The sequence below is a fragment of the Callorhinus ursinus genome, unplaced genomic scaffold, assembly GCF_003265705.2.
Source record: "Callorhinus ursinus isolate GAN/ISIS: 27379988/994484 unplaced genomic scaffold, GSC_fseal_2.0 scaffold59, whole genome shotgun sequence".
NCBI lineage: Eukaryota > Metazoa > Chordata > Mammalia > Carnivora > Otariidae > Callorhinus > Callorhinus ursinus.
In genome coordinates, this window is record NW_027397121.1 from 1312892 (window position 1) to 1337306 (window position 24415).

Genomic DNA, 24415 nt, shown 5'->3' on the forward strand with positions numbered 1-24415 from the left:
ATTCATTACTTTTGAATATTGTGAGGTTCAGACTTGTTTTGGGGCAGGAGAAAAGGCTGTCTGCAGGAAACATGTGTGTTATATTACAGTCTGGCAATCCTAAACACTAAAAAAGGAGTAATAAGGAAAGGTAGCTTGCCACATTGCTCAGTGACTTTTAAGTGTGCATTCCAATGAAAATCCAGAAAATGCAGAAGCTGGAGGAGCCCAAGGCATTATCCCCATTATCTCAGGGGAGTGGACTTGCCATTTTCCTGACTTACGATGATTTCTTCTACTTTCTGGAAGAAAAAGAGTTTCTCCACTGCAGATGAACATACAAGTTGGCTGTTGTTTTTGCCTTTCTTTGCCTTCTCTTTTATATTCATGTACTGAATTCTCCATTTGGAGGCCTTTAGAAACAATAAAAACAGTAACAATAGCAATAATAATAGCTGTAGAAGCAGCAAGGATTTATTGGGGATTATTACAGGGCACACATTCTTGGCAGGATTTTAAGTACAGAACCCTATTTCTCTGTCACAACAGTTCTGCAAGATAAGGGTTATTCTCCCCAATTCTGCAATTAAACAGCTGTGGATAATGCAGGATCACTCAGTTATAAATGCCAGATCCAGGGTTCAAACCCAGCTTTTTCTGATGCTAAGATGAGCCCAGAACTGTCTGCTAAAATCTCAAACTATAATAGATGGGATATTTCAGATATGGTCAGATAAGTTTTAGAAATACAAACTGAGGGTTTTAGAGGGGAGGGGGTGGGGGGTTGGGTTAGCCCGGTGATGGGTATTAAAGAGGGCATGTACTGCATGGAGCACTGGGTGTTATACACAAACAATGAATCATGGAACGCTACATCAAAAACTAATGGTGTACTGTATGGTGACTAACAACATAATAAAAAGAAATCTCCGCCCCCCCAAAAAAGAAATACATTGCTTTTCATGGGATCTCAGGAAATTCATAAATGATCCCCCGTGGCCTTTAACATGCTCAGAGAATCTTCTAGAGAGGGACAGCATATATGTTGATCGTGGAACACTTTTTCCACAAGTTATTTCATGGGACATTTTAGGAAAAATTGGATTAGACTAAAGGCCATGAAGAGTCTGCCTAGTATTTATGGTCTCTGATACCTGTGCTAAGCCAAGTTATAACCCACAGAATGATGTTGAAATGATGCCTTTACTAACCTTATCTGATCGACAGGCCGTGTGTTAGGTAGGATAAGCCCCCAGAGTTGCCCACATCGGGAGGATTTCCAGCATTTGCTTGGGAGAAATTTGCTTAGTAGAGACTCAGTCCATGCTGTCACCCTCCCAAACCACCAGAACATGGAATTTCAGCTGTAGTTTGAGTGTGGTACTCTAGTCATGTGCTGCCTGAGAGTTACCTTAATTTTCCAGGTGTTGTTTTGTTTTTATGAAATGTTGGTGTTTTTCTTTGGGTAGTTTGAGTCACGTTATGACCAGAGAATCATATTAATTTTTATTTGAAGAACACATAGGGATTCATTATTCAACTGCCTCACTAATGGTTGTGGAAGCTGAAGCCTGATATCACAGGGGCTCATAGCAAGCAGGACTGGGATTCCAACCCTGGATTTGCAGAGTTGGAATCCTAGTTCTCTCCGCTGTCTCTGTGACTTGGTCATCTCTCCCTTTGAATAGTATCTGTCAAATGGATTGTCTTGGATATGGGTGAGAATCAATGAGAAGGTCATCCTGAGCAAATTCTCTTCTCTGACAATTTGCTACCTTCTTGCCATAAGGCACAAATATATTGTCCCCTTACAAGAAGTAGGACTCTATTTGCCAAAGTGGAAGAATTTGTATTTTGGGAGAAGCAAGAAGAAGGTGCTATTAATTGATACTTGGCCTTGAAAACTGAGCCTGGAATTTTCTTGAGACCTGAAAAAATTCCATTTTATTCCATCTCAGAGAGAGTGGGTCCTTTTTGTCCCCTGACAGAACTGAGACAGGACCTGTCACCTTAACTTTTATCCTAATGACACTGATGCCTGTGTCATTGCACTTCACCAGCAATGACCCACAGAAAATACCTCTCAAACCAATAGCTCAGTATCCCTGATCTGCCACAGGGGCCAGGAAAATTCACCCAACAGATAAGATACAGGCAGTGAGCTGTGAATATCTACTCTTACTCTTACCTGATTGATCTAAAGTATTTCTGTCCCCTGGGATTCATTTTCCATTATCAACTATTGTCTGTTACCTATTTATGTCATCAGAAATTTTGAATATTGGAAAAGTTAAAAAAAAGAATTATCATTGAAGATGGAAACTCTTTTGCTACTGAAGTTTTAAAACTGAAGCCACAGTTCTGTTTTCTTTTATGAATAGGCTATTCACAGAATATAAGTTTATTTTTTCATAGTAACCTTTTTTTGGGTCTGGAAAGTAAAAAAATAGTGTGTTATACAGTTCTGCAACCATTCTGCTCATTTTAAGTGTATATTGACTCTTCATGTATATATAACGTGGAACCAATAAAAAAAAACAACAACAGACTAAAGTTGCTTGTAATCATGGGTGTTGGCCATTAAAAAAAAAAGCTTCATGCATATGGTAACTAGCAACTTGAAAGTGTCACGAACTGAAAATGGAAACCATACAAAGTGAAGAGAGTAAAGGAGAGAAAGCTGTGAGGAACTGTAGTGATAAATGTGTTCATCCTCCTCTAAGCTGAATGGTTATTTATAGCCATTAAACAATGTCTTCCCCTTTTCCAATCAGGACAGCAGCACAATACATACAACGCACATTTCCTATTTGGAAATCTACAATGAATGTGGTTATGATCTATTGGATCCAAGACATGAAGCCTCCAGTTTGGAAGATTTGCCGTGAGTAGCAGAACAACAAAGAAGGGGGGAGAAATCACTTTCAGATGTTCCCTTCAATTGTTTCCTTTGAAACTTTGTATGTTTCTGGTCTCAATCATAATTAACAAATACTGGATAACAGAATCTTTTTGTAATATAATGGATATTTTTTCAGTTATGACCAACAGACAGTGGTGATGGGAATTAAAATTGCTTGAAACCCATTTCTGGGGAAAATCTCCTTTGGAGTTGGTGCAAGAGAGTGCGCTGGATGTTCTCGGAGTGGGTGCTGAGAGGACTAGTGGGATATGCCAGTACTGCTTTACTCTTATCAAATCAAACCCTTTACTCCTCTAATTGTGGCCTCTCTCTGAAGAGGAGATTCAAATTAGGGTGCAGGCAGCAATAAGAGATATGAAAGAGAGAAAACAAAACTTTGTTTTCCTCATTGCTTCTCTACTGTTATTAAGACTGACACTGAGAGGCACCCGGGTGGCTCAGTTGGTTAAGTGACTGCCTTCGGCTCAGGTCATGATCCTGGAGTCCCGGGATCGAGTCCCGCATCGGGCTCCCTGCTCAGCAGGGAGTCTGCTTCTCCCTCTGACCCTACCCCCTCTCATGTGCTCTCTCTCTCTCTCATTCTCTTTCTCAAATAAATAAAATCTTAAAAAAAAAAAAAAGACTGACACTGACAATCATTTGGTCAGATTGGCACTGATTGCATCATGACTGAAATATAGTCTTCAGAGCTTACCTACTAAGTTACCCTGCCAGCATTTGTATAACATTACTCACTGCTTGTGCTTGTTTGAATATCTGCCTAAATTACATATTAATGGTAATACTTCATATCCTTTTGTCCAGACATCTTCATATATCAGGAGTTGGTAGCCAAGAAAATGCACTTTAATTTTCTTATTAAATATTCTAAAACAATTTAAAAACATATATTAATCCTCTACCACAAAGACCAACAACCAGTTGCTTGCTTTAATTTGCAAAGGAAATAAGAGAAAATACTAAAGAAAATAAGTTATACTCTTTACATCACCTTTATATGTATTTTTCCTTTTAATGTTGACTAGAGTTTTTACATATCTCTGTTATGCCAACTATATTCATTAGAGGGAGTTAGGAAGGGGGATTATTGTTGGTACTCTAAATATTTATGTTAATTAAATAATATAAGAAGAAAAAGGAAAAATCTGACTCCATGGAAGAAATTGATCTTAAGGAAGCTTTTGGAATTAAGTTTGTAGAAAGGTAAGAAGTCCCTCAAAGGAAGGTTAAAAACAGCAACATTAAAAACATGAAGATGGAACTAGAGGTATTATGCTGAGCAACATAAGTCAGTCAGAGAAAGACAATTATGTGATTTCACTTATATGTGGAATTTAAGAAACAAAACAGAGGATCATAGGAGAAGGGAGTGCAAAATAGAATAAGATGAAATCAGAGAGGGAGATAAACCATAAGAGACTCAACTCTAGGAAACAGAGGGCTGCTGGAGGGGAGGTGGGTGGAGGGATGGGGTAATTGGGTGAGAGCATTAAGGAGGGCACTTGTGATGTAATGAGCACTGGGTATTATATGCAACTGATGAATCTCTGAACTCTACCTCTGAAACTAATAATAAATTATATGCTAATTAAATGAATTTAAATTTTAAAAAAACAACCTGAAGATGTGGTCAGAAAGGCCCTGTGTTGAGGCACGTGAAATAAAATCAGAAAGGCCAATAGGCCTTTTTTTGAGGGACCACTTTTGAAGTATTTGAATGACAGGCTTTTGCTGTGAGATTGATCTTTATTCTAATAGGCTTTTAAATTAGTTTTCTAGCCTCCAGTGTAACCTGGACCTCTAGGCTAAATCTTGCTTAAAAATGCTTTTAACAAGTCACATCTACACTGAAGAGCTTGAAGCCTGCTTAGTAATAATTCAGAAATGAAGGGCTTGGCTCTGACAAACATAGAGGAGTAGAGAGAAATTTGAGAGATATACATAAAAAAAAAAATAGATGACAGGATACCTGGGTGGCTCAGTTGGTTAAGCGTCTGTCTTCGGCTCAGATCATGGTACCAGGGTGCTGGGATCGAGCCCTGCGTCGGGCTCTTTGCTCAGCAGGGAGCCTGCTTCTTCCTCTGCCTGCAGCTCCTTCTGCTTGTGCTCTCTCTCCCTCTCTCTCTCTCTGACAAATAAATAAAATCTTTAAAAAATAAATAAATAAATAGATGATAGATAGCTAGAAATAAAATACTTTGATTATTCCTCTCACCTTGGATTTGCTTGGATTTGAAAAGAAGATGAATTATAGCAAGTTCATTCTCTGTATTTTCCTAATTGAGGAGAGTAAACCCAGAGAGGTATGACTTGCCCAGGGTTTCAGAACTGATCTGTTAATGGTACAGCAGGGATTGAAAACCACATACTCCCACTTTCATGCCAGAGTAGCAAAAATAGCTTCAAGATTTTACTGTGTGGCCCAGAGAATTAAGGAAGCATTGACTAAAAAGATGATCTCTGTTAGAAAACTTGATTGGGTGGTGGTAATAAGTTTCACATACATATATAACTTTGGTGTCTGAGAGTACCCTACCTGATGTTTATAAAAAAATTCCTCACAGGTGGGAAGCATGCCTTACTTGAGTTGGTAGTCTCTCTACCGTGTAGGCCAAAATAAGTTCTTAATATTTTAAAAAATTATCTGTCAAATTGAAACTGTGAAGTAGACTTTTTGAAGAAGAGCATGAAGGAGAAAACAGCATGAGCTCTATGAATCAGAGTCTAATTGACATAACAAGACACAGCCTGACTGAGAAGCAGGAGTGAGAAAAGTCACTGAATTCTAAGAGAGGCAGTGTAATATAAAGTCAAGAACACTTGATTACAAGTCAGGAAATTTGGGTTCTAGTCCCAACCCTGCAATCTTAGACTTTTTTTTTTCACTTTTCTGGGTTTCTTTTTTTTTTTTAAGATTTTTTAATTTATTCATTTGACAGAGAGAGAGAGACAGCGAGAGAGGGAACACAAACAGGGGGAGTGGGAGAGGGAGAAGCAGGCTTCCCGCTGAGCAGGGAGCCCGATGCGGGGCTTGATCCCAGGACCCTGGGATCATGACCTGAGCCAAAGCAGACACTTAATGACTGAGCCACCCAGGCACCCCTCTAGGTTTCTCATTGTCTGTAAAATGTGGCCATTGGGTTATATAATATTTAACAACCTTCCAACTTGCAATGTCTAGAGTTCAAAGATTGGTGACCTCACAGGATAGGATTTATTTGATGACTCTTTTCCCCCTCACAAAAAATAAGAAGTGATGTAGATATTTTATATTTTTCTCCTAGAAAAGAGCCTTCAGCTTCTTGAGAGCAAGGACAATGCTTTCATTCACTGTATGTCTCTATGTTTCCTGGCATGCCTGACATTTAGTAATGGCTCTCAAAGTGGATCACATTGTCTCTGTAGATGTCACTAGCTTTCTATCTTAAACTACTGCTCCTTCTTTGGTAGCTTTGTCCTCCTGTTGGAGAACCAGTTCACCGACTCAAGTCAGAAGTGACCTCAGTTACAAAACAGATGTTTTCAGAGAACTACCACCCTCCCCCACAGCTATACAAAAGTGGACAGAGAGATGTTCTTATCTTACATTTTGGGATATAATTATATGACAACAAACCTCATTAAAATGAAAATGAGAAGATTCTCATTATGAAAGAAGATTCCCATATCCCAGGAGTGTAGCCTATTTGCTCCAAATATATTCAGTACTATAAAATTCCAAAACAACTCAAGAATTGCAGTTTTGGTGTGGGGATTATGAGATTTGGCTGATATTGAGTTTGCTGGCTTTCTGGGGATTTTAGGTTTGCCTTTTACTAAGATTATCAAGTAATTCTTCATAATGGAATGTGACTTTTGCTGTACCTGGGTTGTCTTAAGAGTATGTACCGTTAATCTTGGTTTCACACACTCTTGAACTGGGACAAGCTCTAACTCTGCAATCCTATCCGTCTGGTTGATTGATTTCATTGTTGTGAGCTGGAATGTCCCAAACACTCTGAACATGATCCAAAAACACAGGAGGTAAAATGTCTGTTGACTTTGGTTCTCTCTTGCAGTCATCCATTTGAGGGACAATGACAATATAGAGATTTGATCACTTCCACATTCATGTACTTGGCATAGCCATGTGTAATCAAATCCAAGGTAATTTTGATGTTGCATAATAATAGCCATCAATAGCAGGTTTCTTACCACTGAGCAGCAACACCACTTCTCCCAAATCACCAGCTGGATGCTCTTCTTATGAGCATTCTGCCTTTTCTGCTTCTTGTTCTTTTACATCCTAATGAGCTCCAACTCTAAGCTGTTTCTGAAGCATTTGCCCATAGACTGCCTGCAGACTTTGTATATATGATGTCAGGGTACCGGACTAAAGTCAATTGCTTTTTGCAAATGTTGCTGTAGCCGTTTGGCAAGGAGTTTTTAGATACAACACTAAAAGCATGATCCGTGAAAGAAAAAAATAGATGAGTTAAGCTTCATTAAAATTAAAAACTTCTGCTCTCTGAAAGACACTGTCAAGAGAATAAAAAGATAAGCCAGAGACAGAGAAAATATTTACCAGACACATGTCTGGTAAAAGACTTGTATCTAAAATATACAGAGAACTCTTCAAACTCAACAATAAGAAAACTAACAATCCAATGAAGAAATGAGAAAAAGACCTGAACAGACACCTCACCAAAGAAGATGTATGGATGGTAGATAAGCATGTGAGGAGATGCTCAACATTATCTGTCATTAGGGAATCACTAATTAAAACTACTAGGCACCTACTAGAATGGTAAAAACCTAAAAAACTAGCAATACCAAATGTTGGCAAGAATGTAGAGCAACTGGAACTCTCATTTATGCAGTATAGCACAGCCACTTTGAAAGTCAATTTCTAGTTTCTTAAAAAATAAAACATAGTTCTTAGGATATGATCCAGCAGTCATGCTCCTGGGTATTTAACTAAATGAATTGAAAACTTTTATCAGTACAAAAAGCTGCCTACAAGTGGATATAGCAGCCTTATTCATCATTTCCAAGGACTGGAAGCATCCAAGATGCCCCACCATAGGCAAATAGAAAAACAAACTGTGGGACATCCATGCAGTGGAATATTATCTGGCAATAAAAAGCAATGAGCTACTAAGCCACAAAAAGACATGAAAAGTCTATATACTATATTATCCCAACTATAAGATGTTGTGAAAAAGGCAGCAGTATAGACACAGTAAAAAGATCACTGGTTGCTAGTAGCTAGGGAGAGGAGAGGTAGAGGATGAATAGGTGAAGCACCAGGGGCTTTGGGGGCAGACAAGCTAGTGCATATGGTGGTTGCATGATATTATGCACTCATCCAAACTCACAGGATATATGCCACCAAGAGTGAGCCCTAACAGAAGCTATGGACCTTTAGTTAATAAAATAGCAACAGCAGAAAGAAATGAACTATTGATCCATTTAACAGCTTGGGTGACTCTCGAGGGAATTATGCTGAGTGAAAAAGCCAATCCCAAAAGGTCATACACTGTGTGGTTTTATTTATGGAATAATTTTTAAATGGCAAAATTATAGAAGTAGGTAACAGCTGAGTGGTTGACTGGAGTTAGGGAGGGAAGTGGGAATGGTTATACAAGGCCAGTGAGAGATCCTTATGGTAACAGACTATTCTGTATCTAAACTGTGGCTGTGAATACACAAAACTACTCATGTGATTAAATTCCATAGAACTAAACGCACACACACACACACACACACACGAATACTGGTGAAACTGGGACATCTGAATAAGATCAGTGGATTGTATCAATGCCAATGTCCTGTTTGTAATATTTTAATATAATTTTACAAGATGTTAACATTGGGAAAAATTGGGTAATGGGTACATTATTTCTTACAGATGCATGCAAATCTACAATGATCACAAAATACAAAGCTTAATTTAAAAAAGTGTCTATATATTTGTATAGAGACATGTGTATTTAATGTGTTCTGTATTTAGTAATTTAAATGAAAATAAAACATCTATTTTTGAAAGTCCTTATGTCATATGCTATAAAGGGAATATAGTTAGAATCTAAGTATGTCTTATGAAGTAAAACAGTATAACTACTGGTCTTAACCATAAGGAAATAGTCACCTTACTTTAGTGTAATTTTAGTATTCCTAAATAGGGATGCATAATAGACTTAAGGTTTCAAAGACGGTCACTGTTAGAAAAAAGTCAGTAAACTCCAGCATCCAGTATTGAAATCTTGGCTGTGCTGTAAAATAATTTGTCATCAAAGGAAAAAATAAAAGTTGATGAATGTTAAGTTTAATTCATCACATTTCTAATACCTACCAGATATGAAACACTGTTAAGTGTTGCAGGAGTTATAGAAAAGATTAAAGCACAGTGTCTGTCCTCATGGCTTACAGTCTAGTCATGTAGAATCATTCATTTATTTAACAAACATTTATTGAGATCCAGCTTGATTCCACACTTTGTGCGAGGCAACAAGCTTACTAACATAGTCTTTCCTTTCCTGGAACTCACAGTTGAGTAGGTAAACCTAGTACAAAATAGCATAAGGTGGAATATGAAAACCATCATAAGAGAGGCACAAAGAATGACTAGGGCTTGAAGGAGAAAGAAATCACACTAGATCAAGTGATCAGAGATTCACAGAGAATGGGGTACATGATATAGTCCTTGAGGGAAGGGGTAGGACTTGGGGCAGTGGAATGTGGCATTCATGTGGATGCAAAGGTGGGGGAAAAGCATAGAGCTTATTCTGTCATAGGTAATAGACCTGTTTGACTGGACCCCAGTAAGGGAGTAGGTAAGAACATTGAGACTGGAAAGGCAGAAATGCAAGGACTTGGCAAGAAGGTGTAGCTCTCGGAGATTTTTTTATTCAAGGGCATAGCAGATTGGAACCACCTTTTAAGAAAAATCAGTCAGTAGCATGTAGGGCTGGAATGAGATGGATGGGAGTCAGACTCCAGAGGGTTGTGGGAAGTGATTAGGACCATTTAGGTGGCAATGGCAGTAAAAAGGAGGGACAGAACTGGAATACATGATCCAGTGGCTTGACATTTAACTATGAATGAGACTATAACTATGTATGAGAATCACCTGGATTGTTAAAAATGCAGATTCCTGGCCCCCCACCTCCAGAAAATTCAAATATGTTTGAATAAGCATCCCAGGTGATTCTAATGAAGGTGGTCTGTATTAATCCCTTCCCTCATACACCTAGGAAAAGTTCTTTTTAGAGATACCAGAAAAATCTCTCCAAAGAAGGAGATGGGCACCTATTGTGTGCTGGTCCCTGTCCTCGGGACTTTAAATGCAGTATCTCATTTGAGGAAGTAGGTATCCTAATCTATGTTTTATGGATGACTAAATTGAGGTTCACATAGATAATGTGATATTTCCCTAAGATTCCCTGTCTGCCAAGAATGGACCAGGATATCAACCTCCATCCATCAAGCATCAAAGCCGGGGGTGCTGATGCTCTTGCCCTGGAGATCCGTGTTGTATCCTGGCATTCCATCTGAGCTCTGAGCAGACTGTGGTTTCTGGGCTTCTTCAGGCCTCTGGAGCCTCTTGTGTGAGCCAAAGCTTTGAGTCCTGTTCAGCTCTGTCTGTTGTTTGTCTAACACTTTGCAAGGCTTGGAGAGTACCTGTTCTTTACCTCAAAGGGAACTTAGTCTAATAGAACAGACTCACAAATTGATCATTTCAGACATGATCAGATAGACATTTCAGACCATTTCATACATACTAAGTGATAAGATGCCCTGGGTTCTTTAACAGTACATGGGAAGATACTGATTTCCACCTGGGGGTTCAGAGAAGGCTGGAGGAAAATATCTGCCACATTATGGTCTCCAAGCTCAGCTAGGCCCTCAGTCTGCTAAGCAATATCTTCATGTACCGAGTGCTTTTTCTCCAATTACCCACAATAATTATATCAAATGTCTGTCTCTGTTGTCATGTACTACCTGCTCCATTTTTCTTCCAAGCCACTTGTATCCTTACCTCAGACAGAAGCTGCCAAATATGAATTCCCCCAACTTGCTGCCTCCCACCCTGCTTCCCACTCACCTGCTTTTCTCTGGCCTCAGGAAACTCTGTCCTTTTGCAAGTCAGTATTTCCGCTTATGCTCAGTGCTCCTCTTGGATGGGTAGCAAATCTACTTTATTTGGCCTACACATTTTATGTTTAAAATTTTTTAATTTAGTGCCTTTAGCTGAAGCATGGGTCCTTCAGTTCTTTTTTTTTTTAATTTATTCATTCAAGACACAGAGATACAGAGAGAGAGAGAGAGCATGAGCAGGGAGAGAGGCGGAGGGAGAAGGAGAAGCAGGCTCTCTGCTGAGCCAGAAGCTGGATGTGGGGCTCGATCCCAGGACCCTGGGATCATGACCTGAGCCGAAGGCAGACGCTTAACCATCTGAGCCTCCCAGGTGCCTTGGGTCCTTCAGTTCTTATTCCTACCTATTGCATTATATTTTTCATTTGTGTTATTGAGCATTTTTGGAGATTCCTGGGCCTATAAGCATAGATCTCAAAGTTAAAACTAACTCCAATCTTCAACCGAGTCAACTACTGATATAGCTGGAAGGCAACCTCTTGAGAAGTGGGGCTGTTGTCTTAGAGGATGGTCTGAGCAAGTGACCAGTGACTAATGATGGTCACTTACACTCTATGAACTTCATGGATTGGCCAGGGACTACGTTCTTGAAGAAATAGAACATTGTCAATTACCTAACAGAGGGAATAGAGAACCTTTCCAGCCCCAAAATGACACTTCTACCCAAAGCCTGTCCCACTAGCCTAATAACCCGTACTCTGAATGGCCAATTGGAAGAGATCATTCTCAACATCTGAAATGTTTTATATAGGAGGCTATTTTTGTCAGCTCGGCTACCAGAACAACATACCATAAACTGGGTGACTTAAACAACAGACATTTATTTCTTATAGTTCTGGAGACTGGGAAGTCCAATATCAAGGAACTGGCAGGTTTGGCTCCTGGTGAGAGCTCTCTTCCTGCCTTCTTGCTGTGACCTTACATGGTGGAGAGAGAGAGCACTCTGGTCTCTCTTCCTCTTTTTATAAGGGCGCTGATCCCACCCTGTGACCTTATCTAAAACCTCATTACCTACCAAAGGTCCCACCTCTAAATACCATCACATTAGGGATTAGGGCTCAACATACAAGTTTTTGTGGGGGCACAACCATTCAGTCCATAACAGAGGTGTTAGCTTTCACCAACTGTTGCCTCATATGTGATGTGTAGAAGGATGGGAAGAAACAGATGCAGTGTTTTCACTCCTACATCTGGAATGTAAAAATATATCTGTGATATTTAGGGTTGTTAGTCACTTGAGATTAATTAAGGACAGGGAAAACACTGTCGCCTAAATCTATTCCATCTTTCTCATATGATACATATAAACAAATGCATACAGTTTCTTTTTCTAAGATTAAGAGTTGAAATGCACTTTTAAAATTATGTGTTAGTGTGGATTTGTTTTTCTTTGACTTTCTGTCCACTTAGTCTTCATAATTGCTCTATGAATCATTTGGTTTGGTCTGATACAATGTAATTTTTCAATCTGTTTTAAATTTTGAGTATAAAAGCAAAACCATAAGATTACCTAAAAAAGTATTGACTGGTTAGGCTTCCTTGGTCACTTTATTCTGTCATTTAGAAGAATACACAGGGTTTGGAAGCCCATCTGACTATTACAGCTCAACAATACAGAAAAAAATGATTACAACTGTTTGAGAGTGTCAGCATCATATATACCAAGCACTTACTATATTGCAGGAATCTCAGCTCTTTTGGGGCATTACAAAGAAGTCATACTGTCTGTTTATCCTCAATGAACGTACCATTTAGTTGGAATATGCAGCATCCACATGAAACACCACAAGAAACTTCTGCAAAACACAACTGCTCTCAACTGTCCAGCTAATAATGTGTGTACATGCAAAAAAGACATAAAAATGATTTAGAGCTGCAATAGTCTCATGAATGGAGCCATGTCAACCAATAACCTCCTGTCATGGCCTGCTCCCTCAACGATCTCCTAATTTCACTGGCATATGCCAAGATCGGAGTTCTGACTGAGCTAAGAGCTGGCAGTGCTGCCGAGGTGGGGGCAGTGCTGAGCCAGCCTAGACAGATGATGCATGGGGAAAAGCCTTTCCAGTGAAATCTAGAGTGAGGGGAAGAGGATCTCTCAGAGAGCTAGAGGGCTCATCTGGACCAGGTGATAAGTGTCACAGGTAACTCATTAATCTCCCTGCTCTGAAACTTCCATGCAGGTTAGCCTATGTATTGTTTAGCTGACTATAATTGACCTTGTGTTTTCAGACTGAGTTCTAGGACAGTTGAAGACTAAAATACAAAGTGAAAGTTACCGTGAGCCACAGATCAGACCAATGCTACTCAGGCTGGCTGGCCACCTATTATCTTTTAGTACATATGTGACTCAATCCAAGAAGGAAGCCCTGGGAATAACGCAGTTAGAAGAAACAATGGTAAAAATAGATCCCTTTCACAATAGTAAAAGAAGGTAAAACGTTCAGGTCTTTGTGAAGACAATATAGGTAGTGCATTTTTTGGTGAAAAATAAAAGAAGACTTAGAAGGTAAATGGAGAGCTGTTAATCTGGTTCTGAATGAGAAATGTGAATACCTTGAAGAGGTCAGCTCGTCCTATATGTAGAGGTTCAGTGAAATTCCAAGCAATATCTTAAAGACTTTAAAAAACAGTTAGGAGTCCAGAGTTTATCTGAAAGGAAAAACAACCAAGATGAGCAAAGAAATGTCTGAAACAGAGAGAAATGAGAGAGGACCCAATGATGCCATATATTCAAGTTAGGTAAAACTCTAATAATGAAATTGTGTTGTACCACTTCAGAATTGGACAGATGAGAAAGAGAGAACAGATATGAGATCCTATAGCATATTACTATTTAATGTGGATAAAGGGAAGAGTTATTCAGTCACTGGATTGAACATTTTTGTTAGTGAATTAACTAACAACTGCTTATAACAGCAGCCCAATTTATAGTGCCTTGACCAAATAGTCTGTCCACCCCTACACCTGACTTCTGCCCTCACCCTGCCCCAAACCTGCACACAACAGTAAGGATTCTAGAGATGGGAACCAGGGCTGCTATAGAAGCTCCAGGATGCCATTGGGGCTTCCTTTTATCATTCTGCTGGAACCATTCTTAGCAGATGGCTTTAGTCCTCATGCAGAATGACTACCCTACCTTCAGCAACATATCCACATTCCTGGAAGAAAAAATAAGGAGGCAGGCATGTGCTAGCTGAGCCTGTCCTTTAACAGTCTTCCCCAGAAGCTCTATCCTTTGACTTTCATGTACTTGTCACTGACCAGAATTATGTTACATGGCCAGTTGTAGTTGCAAGGGAGTCTGGGAAACTCTAGTATTTTTATATAATTCCCTGAACAAAAATCAGAGCCTAACAGTTACACGGAAGGGGAGGACAGATTCCATAAAGGCAGCCTGCATTGTGAGCCACAATTAGTTATCTGGGGGAAAAAAAAATCCATGTGGATACCTTATTTCCTTCCCTGCACCTGCATCCTAAAAAATAGAAGAAAATGTATTATTAATACTAAAGGATATAATAACATGCCTGCACTTACATTTTTACCACAAATCTGCTAAATATTTAGCATAAGAAAATTGTTTTAAGGAAGTATATCAATGCATTATCATTGTTCTTGTGGTGGGATTCTGTTTTTATTTTTTAAAATTCTTTCTACTTTTTTAAATTTTCAAACTTTTTCACAAGAAGCATGTATGACTTTTATAGTTGGAAAAAAAAACTTATGTTAAAATGAAAATAAATAAAAGTAAATAAGTGCAGAAGTTGTCAAATGCAATAGCATAATCTTAGAGGTGTATAAAGGTATTTCCCTGATAGGAAATGCTATGGTTTTCCAAAATTAGAAATCCATGGCCTCTAGATCTATTTACTGCTATAATTCCCCCTAATGTGGAAAACTTGACCACATAATTTTGATGGTGCAACCATGAAGTCTGAATGAGAAAGCAAGTATTAGTGAATAATGAGAGGAAAAATATTTTCTTTAGAAAAATTAAGTTGGTATCTCTGAAGAAGATAAATTTTTTAGTGTATAGTGGCTCTATAATCACTATATGGAATTAAGTCAAATAAGGCATTTCATTAAATGATGGGTTATTTGTGAGTCTGGAACACCAGAAGGAACATGATATTTATGGCTGAATATAATTGGAAATTAGCAAAGCATACTAGTGTAAGAGAGAGGTACTAGTGTAAGCATTGTGTTTGATGTGTAAAATATTCATTTTGGGAAAATTATGCAAATAGTGATTGCCTGTAGACAATAGATAAGTATATGGGAAGCCTTGGTTAGGTACATTAGATTTGGGAGCCATTTGTTTGTTGGTGGTTGCACAGTGATATTGTTTGGGGATGAGAAAAGTTTGGTTAGTTTAATATAATACAGAAAAGTGACCTTATCAAGTTCTTAACAATCAAAAAATTGATCCTATTTGGATATAATTTTGAAAAAAAGAGAAATGAAAGAATGTTTCATATACATACTAAATCTTAGTGAAATAATTAAATGATAGTAACCAATAAATAAATACATATAACCATCTATGAGAAGAGTGTTGTTTTCCTACACATTAATTGTACCTAGTATGATTCTGTCTTTGACTATCACGAGTAATTCCCATTTTGGTCTTCCATTTCTTTAGCAGTGGCCAACAGCTTCCAGTTCTCTGTCGAGTTCTTTTGATGATATTTGTTTTCATACCATTTGAAAGCATAAGCATAGTAGTAGATTGCATTAGATAACTTAATCCTTGCTCATTTTCAGACAGGGAATAAATCATGTACAGGTGCCAGCATCTCTGAAATGGCAGACTTATGCAAGTAGAATAACCTTAGGATATTGGTTAAGTTCTTTGGGAAATCAAATGGATCAGAGTTCAGGTCTAATAATGTTATAATTTAGCAACACAGGTAGATTAGAAATAGTAATCATACTATTTAGGAGAAGATATTTACCAATTGAATGAAATTAATTTGGATAACAAACAAGAATTCATCACAACATTCACTCAATATTTTGCAGCTTTGAATTTGGACTTGTTCTTTTTCTGATAAAATATTTCATTTGTTAATATACCATGTGTGTCTTTTAAAAAGTTAAAACCAAGTTTTTTTCTTGAAGACTTAAATTTTTAGAGCAGTTTTAGGTTTACAACAAAATTGAGAAGAAGGTACAAGAATTTCCCATACATCTCTCAATCCTATACCTGCATAGCCTTCCCCACCACTCACCAGAATGATATATTTGTTACCAAGAATAAACCTACATGGACACATCAAAATCACCCAAAGTCCATAGTTTACCTTATGTTTGTAATACTCTTGGTATTGTACATTGTGAGGGTTTGGACAAATATATAGTATTTTCACTGCCCTAAAAATCCTCTGTGCTAGTTACGGCCTAGTTATCCATCCCCTGCTACCTCTTGCCCCAGGCAACCAATGATCTTTTTACTGTCTCCATAGTTTTGCCTTTTCCAAAATGTCATATAGTATGTAACCTTTTCAGACTGGCTTCTTTCACTTAGTAATATGCATTGAAGGTGTCTCCATGTGTTTTCATGACTTGATGGCTCATTTCTTTTCAGTGCTGAATTATATTCCACTGTCTGGATGTACCAAAATTAATTTATTCCTTTACCTACTGAAGGACATCTTGGTTGCTTCCAAGTTTTGACAATTATGAATAAAGCTGCTATAAACATCCATGTGCAGATTTTTGTGTGAACATAAGTTTTCATCCCTTTTGGGTAAATATGAAGGAACATGATTTCTGGATTGGATATCATGATTGCTGAGTCATTTGGTCAGAGCATGCTTAGTTGTTTTATTTTCTCTCTTTCCTCACTTTTTAAAAAATTTTTAAATTTTTAAAATTTAAATTCAATTAATTGATGTATAGTGTATTATTAGTTTCAGAGGTAGAGTTTAGTGATTCAGCAGTTGAATGGAACATCTAATAGAGCATGTTTAGTTTTATAAGAAATAGCCAAATTGTCTTCCAAAGTGGCTGTACCATTTTGTATTCCTACTAGCAGTGAATGAGATTGCTCCACTTCCTCACCAGCACCAGCATTTGATGTTGGTAATGTTCTGGATTTGGGCATTTCTAACATGTGTGTAGTGGTATCTCATTTTAATCTGCATTTCTTTGATGAAATAAGATTTGGATCATCTTTTTGTATGCTTATTTGCCATCTGTATATCTTGTTAGGTAAGGGATCTGTTAAAGTCTTAGGGACCATTTTTGAATTGGATTGTCTGTTTCCTTATTGCTGAGTTTTCAAAGTTCTTTTTATATTTTGGATAATGGCTCTTTTTTTTTCTTTCTTTCTTCCTTATTTATTTATTTTTTGCATGTGGATGTCCAGTTGTTGCAGCACCATTTGTTAAAGAGACTATCTTTGCTCCATTGTGTTGTCTTTACTCCTTTGCCAAACATCAGCTTACTGTATTCATGTGGGTCTATTTCTGGGCTCTCTATTTTGTTCCATTGATCTGTTTATCTATGCTTTCACCAATGCCACACTGCCTTGATACTGTAGCTTTATAGTAAATCTTGAAGTCAGGTGATATTGATCCTCTTTGTTTTTGCTATTTTTGGGTCCTTGGTGTCTCCATATATACTGTGGAATCATTTTTTCAATATCCACAAATAACTAGGAATTTATTGGGATTGCTTTGAATCTGTGGATCAAGTTGGGAAAAACTGAAATCTGGACAGTATTGAGTCTTCCTATCCATGAACATGGAATATTTCTCATTTGGTTCTTTGGTTCTTTCATCAAAGTTTTGTAGTTTTCCTCATATAGATCTTGTGTGCATTTTGTTAGATTTATACCTAAGTATTTCACTTTTTTGGATGCTAATGTGAATGGTATTGTGTTTTTAATTTCAAATTCTACTTGTTCATTTCTGGTATATGAGAAAACAATTGACTTTTGTAAATTAACCTTACATCCTGCAATGTTGCTGTAATTACATATTAGTCCTAGAAGTTGTGTTGTCAATTCTTTCAGTATTCTACATAGATGATCATGTCATCTGTGACCAGAAACAGTTTTAGGTCTTCCTTCCCAATCTGTATACCTTTTATTTCCTTTTCTTGCATTGTTGCATTAGCAAGGATTTCCACTACAATGTTGAAAAGCAGTGGTAAGAGGGACACCCTTGTCCTGTATCTGATCTTAGCGGAAATGCTTTGAGTTTCTCACCATTAATTATGATGTTAGCTGTAGGTTTTTTTTTTTTAAGATTTTATTTATTTATTTGACAGAGAGAGAGACAGTGAGAGCAGGAACACAAGCAGGGGGAGTGAGAGAGGGAGAAGCAGGCTTCCTGCGGAGCAGGGAGCCCGTTGTGGGACTCGATCCCAGGACCCTGGGATCATGACCTGAGCCAAAGGCAGACGCTTAATGACTGAGCCACCCAGGCGCCCTAGCTGTAGGTTTTTGATAGTAGTCTTTATTAAGTTGAGAAGGTTCCCCTCTATTCCTTGTTTCCTGAGAGTTTTTATCATGAATGGGTGGTGGATATTGTTACTTTTTCTGCACCTATTGATATGGTCATGTGGTTTTTCTTTTTTAGCCTTGGTATGATGAATTACATTAATTAAGTTTTGAATATTAAACCAACCACATATACATGGGATAAATCTCACTCGGTTGTGGCATAAATTCTTTTTTTACTTTGTTGGATTTGATTTGCTAATATTTTGTTGAGGATTTTTGCATCTGTGTTCATGAGAGATATTAGTCTTATGTTTTCTTGCAATGTCTTTGTATATCTTTGGCATTAGGTAATGCTGACCTCATAAAATGAATTAGGAAATAGTTCTGCTTCTTTCCTCTGAAAGAGATTATTGAGAATTGATATAATTGATTCCTTAAATATTTGCTAGAGAAACTGGTATTTTTAGTAGGTAAAATTAAATAACTTAGTTTTTAAAATGTCATGTGATTAGATTCTTCATTATCAGTAAAAAGATATATTAGATAAAACTATAAAGAAAAGATACGTTTTTCAATCTACTAGAAAGAATTTTCAGTAAATAGAAAAAATATCCATTACTTTTAGTCCATTCTGTCTAGGTTAAGACCAATATAAAAATGGATTACAGGTTTGTAAATCTTCCTCAAGGGATGTTCCAATTTTCTATATAACAGAGGACATCTTTTAGATTTTTAGTCAATCTGAAGAAAATCTAACTTTAAAATTATTTAAATGCAGGAAGGATGGTTCCCCTTACACGTCTCCTAAAAATTTGCCACTTCCCTTTTCTCAAATCTTTACCATGAAAAGCTTCTGAGAATGTGTGTTGGGGTGGGGAAAAAAAAAGAGGTTGAAACCACCGAATGAAAGAGTATTTTCTTCATTAAAATGAATAGTGTGACTGTGTTTACAACATGTGAAACATATCCATTTATTTAGAAGAACCTGACTGGATCCCCTTCAATTTTCATGAGGCCGGCCTGCTATTGATATTTCTCTGAGTCAAGGCAACTAACTAGACAGGGTTACTTCTATTCTGGATAGCACCTTCATGTGAATTATTAAAAGGCACCCCTGCCATCTGTTGGAAAACTGTTGTAATATGCTAGTTTTGTTAGAAGATGCTTTTCTGCCCTCTGATAGACATTTTTTCATAATAAATATACAAACTTATGATATGAATTGCACCCCCTTGGACATGGTGCCATTGTGCAGGGCGCCTGCACAATCACACGGGGCATTTGCAAGTAGGGAGAAAAAAAAAACAGCACCATGGCAACACGTGTTTACAACATATAAATGAGAAACCAGATTCATTGCAGCAACTCTTGGAAAAGTTCCTGTTCAGCAAGTTGGTAGTATTGGAATGTTGTGGAGGTAGGGTGTGGGGAGGGGAGGGTTCTTTCATTGATGGCTTCCATTATTGAGAACAAGAGCTTGGCTATTGCTCTTTCTCTGTCTTCCAGCCAGTTAGAAAGAGTCTACAAATTCCAACTACTTAGCCAAATGGAAAAGATTCTCTGTTTACAGAGAAAACACAAAGCCCGCTTCTTCCCCATCATTAAGCAGGCCGAGTATACTTAGCAGAACTTTTCCACTTAGGTGTCCAAGTTAAGGCTATCAGTGACTTTTTGCTTGAAATCTAAACATTTTAGAAACATTTTGTAGGGAAAACTATTCACAGGCCCTTTCAAAAAGAATCAAATAAATAGTTTGGGGGGTTTCCATCTTGGAATTAGGATGTTTATTTAAGAAATTCTAATAAAGCCCTCTTTCAAGCCCATGAAAATTATAGTCGGAATTGAGTGGTGGACTAAGGATTCAGGAAATAGCTATTGATTTGTGACAGAGAGAAAAAAAAGGCCAAGGAAGGAAGCAACTTGATGAGAAACTTTTGCTAATGGTTCTAATTTCCCCCACCTTTGAAAACGCATTCCACCAGCAGCAAAGTTTAAAACATTCTCACTCCCAGATTAGCCCACCTAGGCAAGAGTTAGTACTCAGGGCATGGCTCAGGCTGGGCTTCTGTGAGTGAAGGCATGAGAGTGGGTGGGGCTGACACATTGGCTGTCAGGCTTAGTGCAAAAGGGATTTTCAGTGAAGGCAGGCAGGGCTATGAAGGAAAGTACAACGCCTCATGCCCAAGGGATTGGGCAGAAACCAGGGAAGAATCTGAGGAGAAGAACTGGCAAGGGAGATCCTGACTGGAGAGAGAAAGTTGTACCACAGAAGATTCCAGAAGGATGCCAGAGGTAGAACCTTTTACAGGGTGGCCACAGATGAGCCCTAAGTAGAGAGAGAACCATGAAAGAAGCCAAACTAAATTGGACGCCAACCTGCTTATTTTATTTACTTTTCAAAACCTCCATGGGCAAGAAATCAGACAATTGTGAGGGAAACATAATATCAGAAAAGCATCAGAGAGATGCATAGGGATGGGTCACAAAAGAGAGCTGAGAGTTCTAGACAGAAAAACTGGGGGCATGTGCAAATTGTATTTTGTGACAAAGTGACAAAGCTGGGCAAGGTCCTGGAAGTAAATATAGAAGTGTAGTAGTTCTGAAGTAGCCACACTGGAGATCAAAGGTTCTCAATGATTTAGAAGAAAGAAGTAGCTTAGCCAAATGCCTCTGATGATATTTCACACTTTCCACCTTATGCTTCTAACTATTCTATGTAAATATAATCCCATATCAGTGAGCCATTTAGGCTGTCTAACAAATGAACACTTTCAGAATTCCAAACCTGCTTGTTTTCTGCATTTCTTATTTCAGTGAAGTAATGGTGAGAGATGTATGTATGTTGAGTCCCTACCAGCACTTAGGTTTTTTGATTTGGTAATGTTAAAAACCATATTGATGTTTAGGTAGATCATAATCCCCAGTTGAGCATTAGTTATTGCTGCGGCTGATGGGTGACTTAGTTGACCCATCAGCTGTATGGGAAGTCAGGGAGTAGACAAGAAACTTCCTGAGAAAAGACTAGCTTTTTAAAATTCACAGTGACCTTGCCTATTAATAGGTGTAGTTCAAGAGTAACTTCCTGCAACCCATAAGATGATCAATTTTCCCCTTTGGGCATGGGGTGGAACTGGGCAGAAAGTAAGATAAAGAAACCAGAAATCTCCACCCCATGTATCTACCTTGTAGGGTGATTAAAGATGAATTCAGTGGCTTTCAGTCTTGACTGTACGCTAGACTCACTTGGAGTTTGTATGATTTCTGATACCCAGACCAGGGCCCCAGAACAATCAAATTAAAATCTCTTAGGACAGGACCCGGCATCAGCCTTTTATTGTTTGCTTTTAGTTCTACAGATTGTTCTGGTGTGCAGCCAAGGTGAGAACAACTGTATTAAATGAAACAGTGCTGGTGCCTGGCACCCTTTGGGTGCCCAAAGAGCATGAGCATTCTCTTCTTTGAATCATTTCCTGCTCCCCCAGCCTCTCCCTTTTCTGAGCTTGCACAAGATAATGCTGTCTCTGGCTTGGTGGTTCAACATGTATCACAGATGACTTGGCCTCAGAGTTGGAGAATTCATTGTTAGCTCCATGTTGAAAAAGAACTCTCTTCTATTTTCACTTTGAATGTACCATCTCCTCACTTGTTTCCTGTTTTCGTCTTCCTTCCAGTATTACTTAATTTCTTGCACCCAGAATCTATGGATGTAGGAAGAATTCTGACTTCCGTGTCCCTAGTGATTGAATTTAGCTAAACCTTCTCGAGCACTTTAGAAAGTCAGGGTGGATCTAAAGTTTAAGGAGTAGAGAGGGTTCCTAAAAATAGAACACAATTCATCCATTTCAGTTAAAAATGCATTCATGTTTTCCAAACATTTTTCAACTCTTAAGCGTTTTTAATAAGCTCACTTATGAGTCTTGTTGAAAAATAAATAAAATACATTTGTTTTCATTAAGGGAAGAAATCTTTTTCCATCTTAGTTGGTATTGTTGAAGGAGACAAAAAGGAGTCCAAAACTTGGCAAAGGACTACATTATTAGTGACATATTGGTCACAGATGTGTTGTGGTAGAGCTACATTTTCTTCCGTCAATTAGTATCTTACCCACAGACTACATATGAAAGCCCAGATAACCTCTTTACCAAAGGGAAGGATGAAAAAAAATGATTATTTGCAAAATCTCTGTTTTTAAGGTATTCTAAATGTGTTTTTATAAATAGACAAGTGACATATGTCCATTGGCTATTTATACTTTTAAAGGAGAAATAATGCTAGATGATGCCCTTATCATTGATCCCAAATGCCTTAAGCAAGTGCAGATATGACGAGGTAATTTTTGGCAATACTAGTGAATTATAAGATTTTCTTTCCTTAACAATTCTTAAGAAAATCAAGGAGGCACAGCTCAAGAGTCAGAAGGGAACTCTCTCTAGTAATTTTATTGCTTGAATCGGTGGGCCTTTGAAGCAGAGTATAAGGAGCTCACATTGTATTCAGTTGCAGAAAGTCCTAAAAGGACTCCAAGGAGAGTATTGACAAGCCAACTCTGGAAACAGAGTTAAGATTCACTTGGGGAGGAAATGATGTTGGCATCCCGTGAAGGCAGTTGTAATAGATGAATGTAATTCCAGACCTAAAGCTTTGACCATAAGGATGTAATGGAGGGAAAAGATATGTTGTAAAAAAAAAAAAAAAAACAAAAAAACAAGGATTAAGAAACACATTTGATGGACATAAAAATAATAATGACAAACTAAAACTTTATTATAAGACTTCCTGAGAATTTTAAAACTCATCTTGATAAGAAAACTAGACAAGGTAAATAACTCCTGGAAGGATGGCAGATACTTCAATTTCCAGCATGTTTAAATTGATGAGCTAACCAGTTTGAAAGGTCATGTAAATTGAAAGTAATATGAAATTGAACAAAAGGGAAAAATTAGAAGAAGAATAATTAGTGCCTTACCTATGTAAGAAGCTGAATTAGACAGAGAAAAAACAATGTAGCCAACTTCCCTGATATATAGGTAGAAGGTTATCTATTTGCATTTTTAATTCAGCAAGAATATGTATGATTTAGTGATCTGACGATTGCAAAGACAGATGGCCTTGAATCAGGAGCTTGTGATACACTTTTCAGCCCCCAGACTATTTAATAGTACTGTCAAAGGAATGTCAGTGTTTTGATGTGTATCCAGTACTGTACAGTGTCTTGTGTATTGTTTGATTTTATAAGTTCAAGATGTAGTACTCTACAACTTTTTAAAAATAAACCTGTAAGAAGACTTCAGTTCTTTTCATTCTCAAAATCCCTTGTTTTGTTGCTTCCCATTTTCCTAGGAAAGTGACAATATTGGAGGACCCTGATCAGAACATTCACCTGAAAAACCTGTCTCTCCATCAGGCAGCCACAGAGGAAGAAGCTCTAAATCTGCTCTTCTTAGGAGACACCAACAGAATGATTGCTGAGGTAATAAACTTTTCTCCGCAAGCTGCTTTTCCATATTATAAGATCTAATAGAATTTTAGGGACAGAACAACCTCAAAGACAATCTCATCCAGATCTCCTGTCACAGATAAGAAATCCTAGATTCAGAGAATTGAGACTTTCCCAGGGTCATTCAGCTTAGTTAAGAAGCAGGGTCTGATCTCTAGACTGGCACCTTTGATATTTTCAATTTTCTACAAATTAGTTTGCAGATAACCAACAGAAACTCCTTAAATGTTTTAATCATAGGAATTTTTGCATAATTTTTGAAATTTAAAAATACACAGTTCATTATTCCTAACCTCAGATCCTCCAAATATTGGCACATGTTTACAGATCCACATATTTTCATGTATTTAGGAAATTAATATTTATATGGCATTTAGAACAATACATGGAACATGAGAAGTGCTATATGTATTTGCGGCTATTGTTG

The 24415-nt window shown here is 37.8% G+C and overlaps 1 protein-coding gene across 1 annotated transcript in view; it reads left to right on the forward strand.

The window, feature by feature from the left end:
* Nucleotides 1–24415, forward strand: part of LOC112815972 (kinesin-like protein KIF6) — a 182218-nt gene that overhangs the window by 110593 nt on the left and 47210 nt on the right. The window contains exons 5-6 of the mRNA XM_025862293.2: nucleotides 2754–2863; nucleotides 23832–23961. Of these exons, the coding sequence (XP_025718078.1) occupies nucleotides 2754–2863; nucleotides 23832–23961 (240 nt within the window). The remainder of the gene's footprint in view (nucleotides 1–2753; nucleotides 2864–23831; nucleotides 23962–24415) is intronic.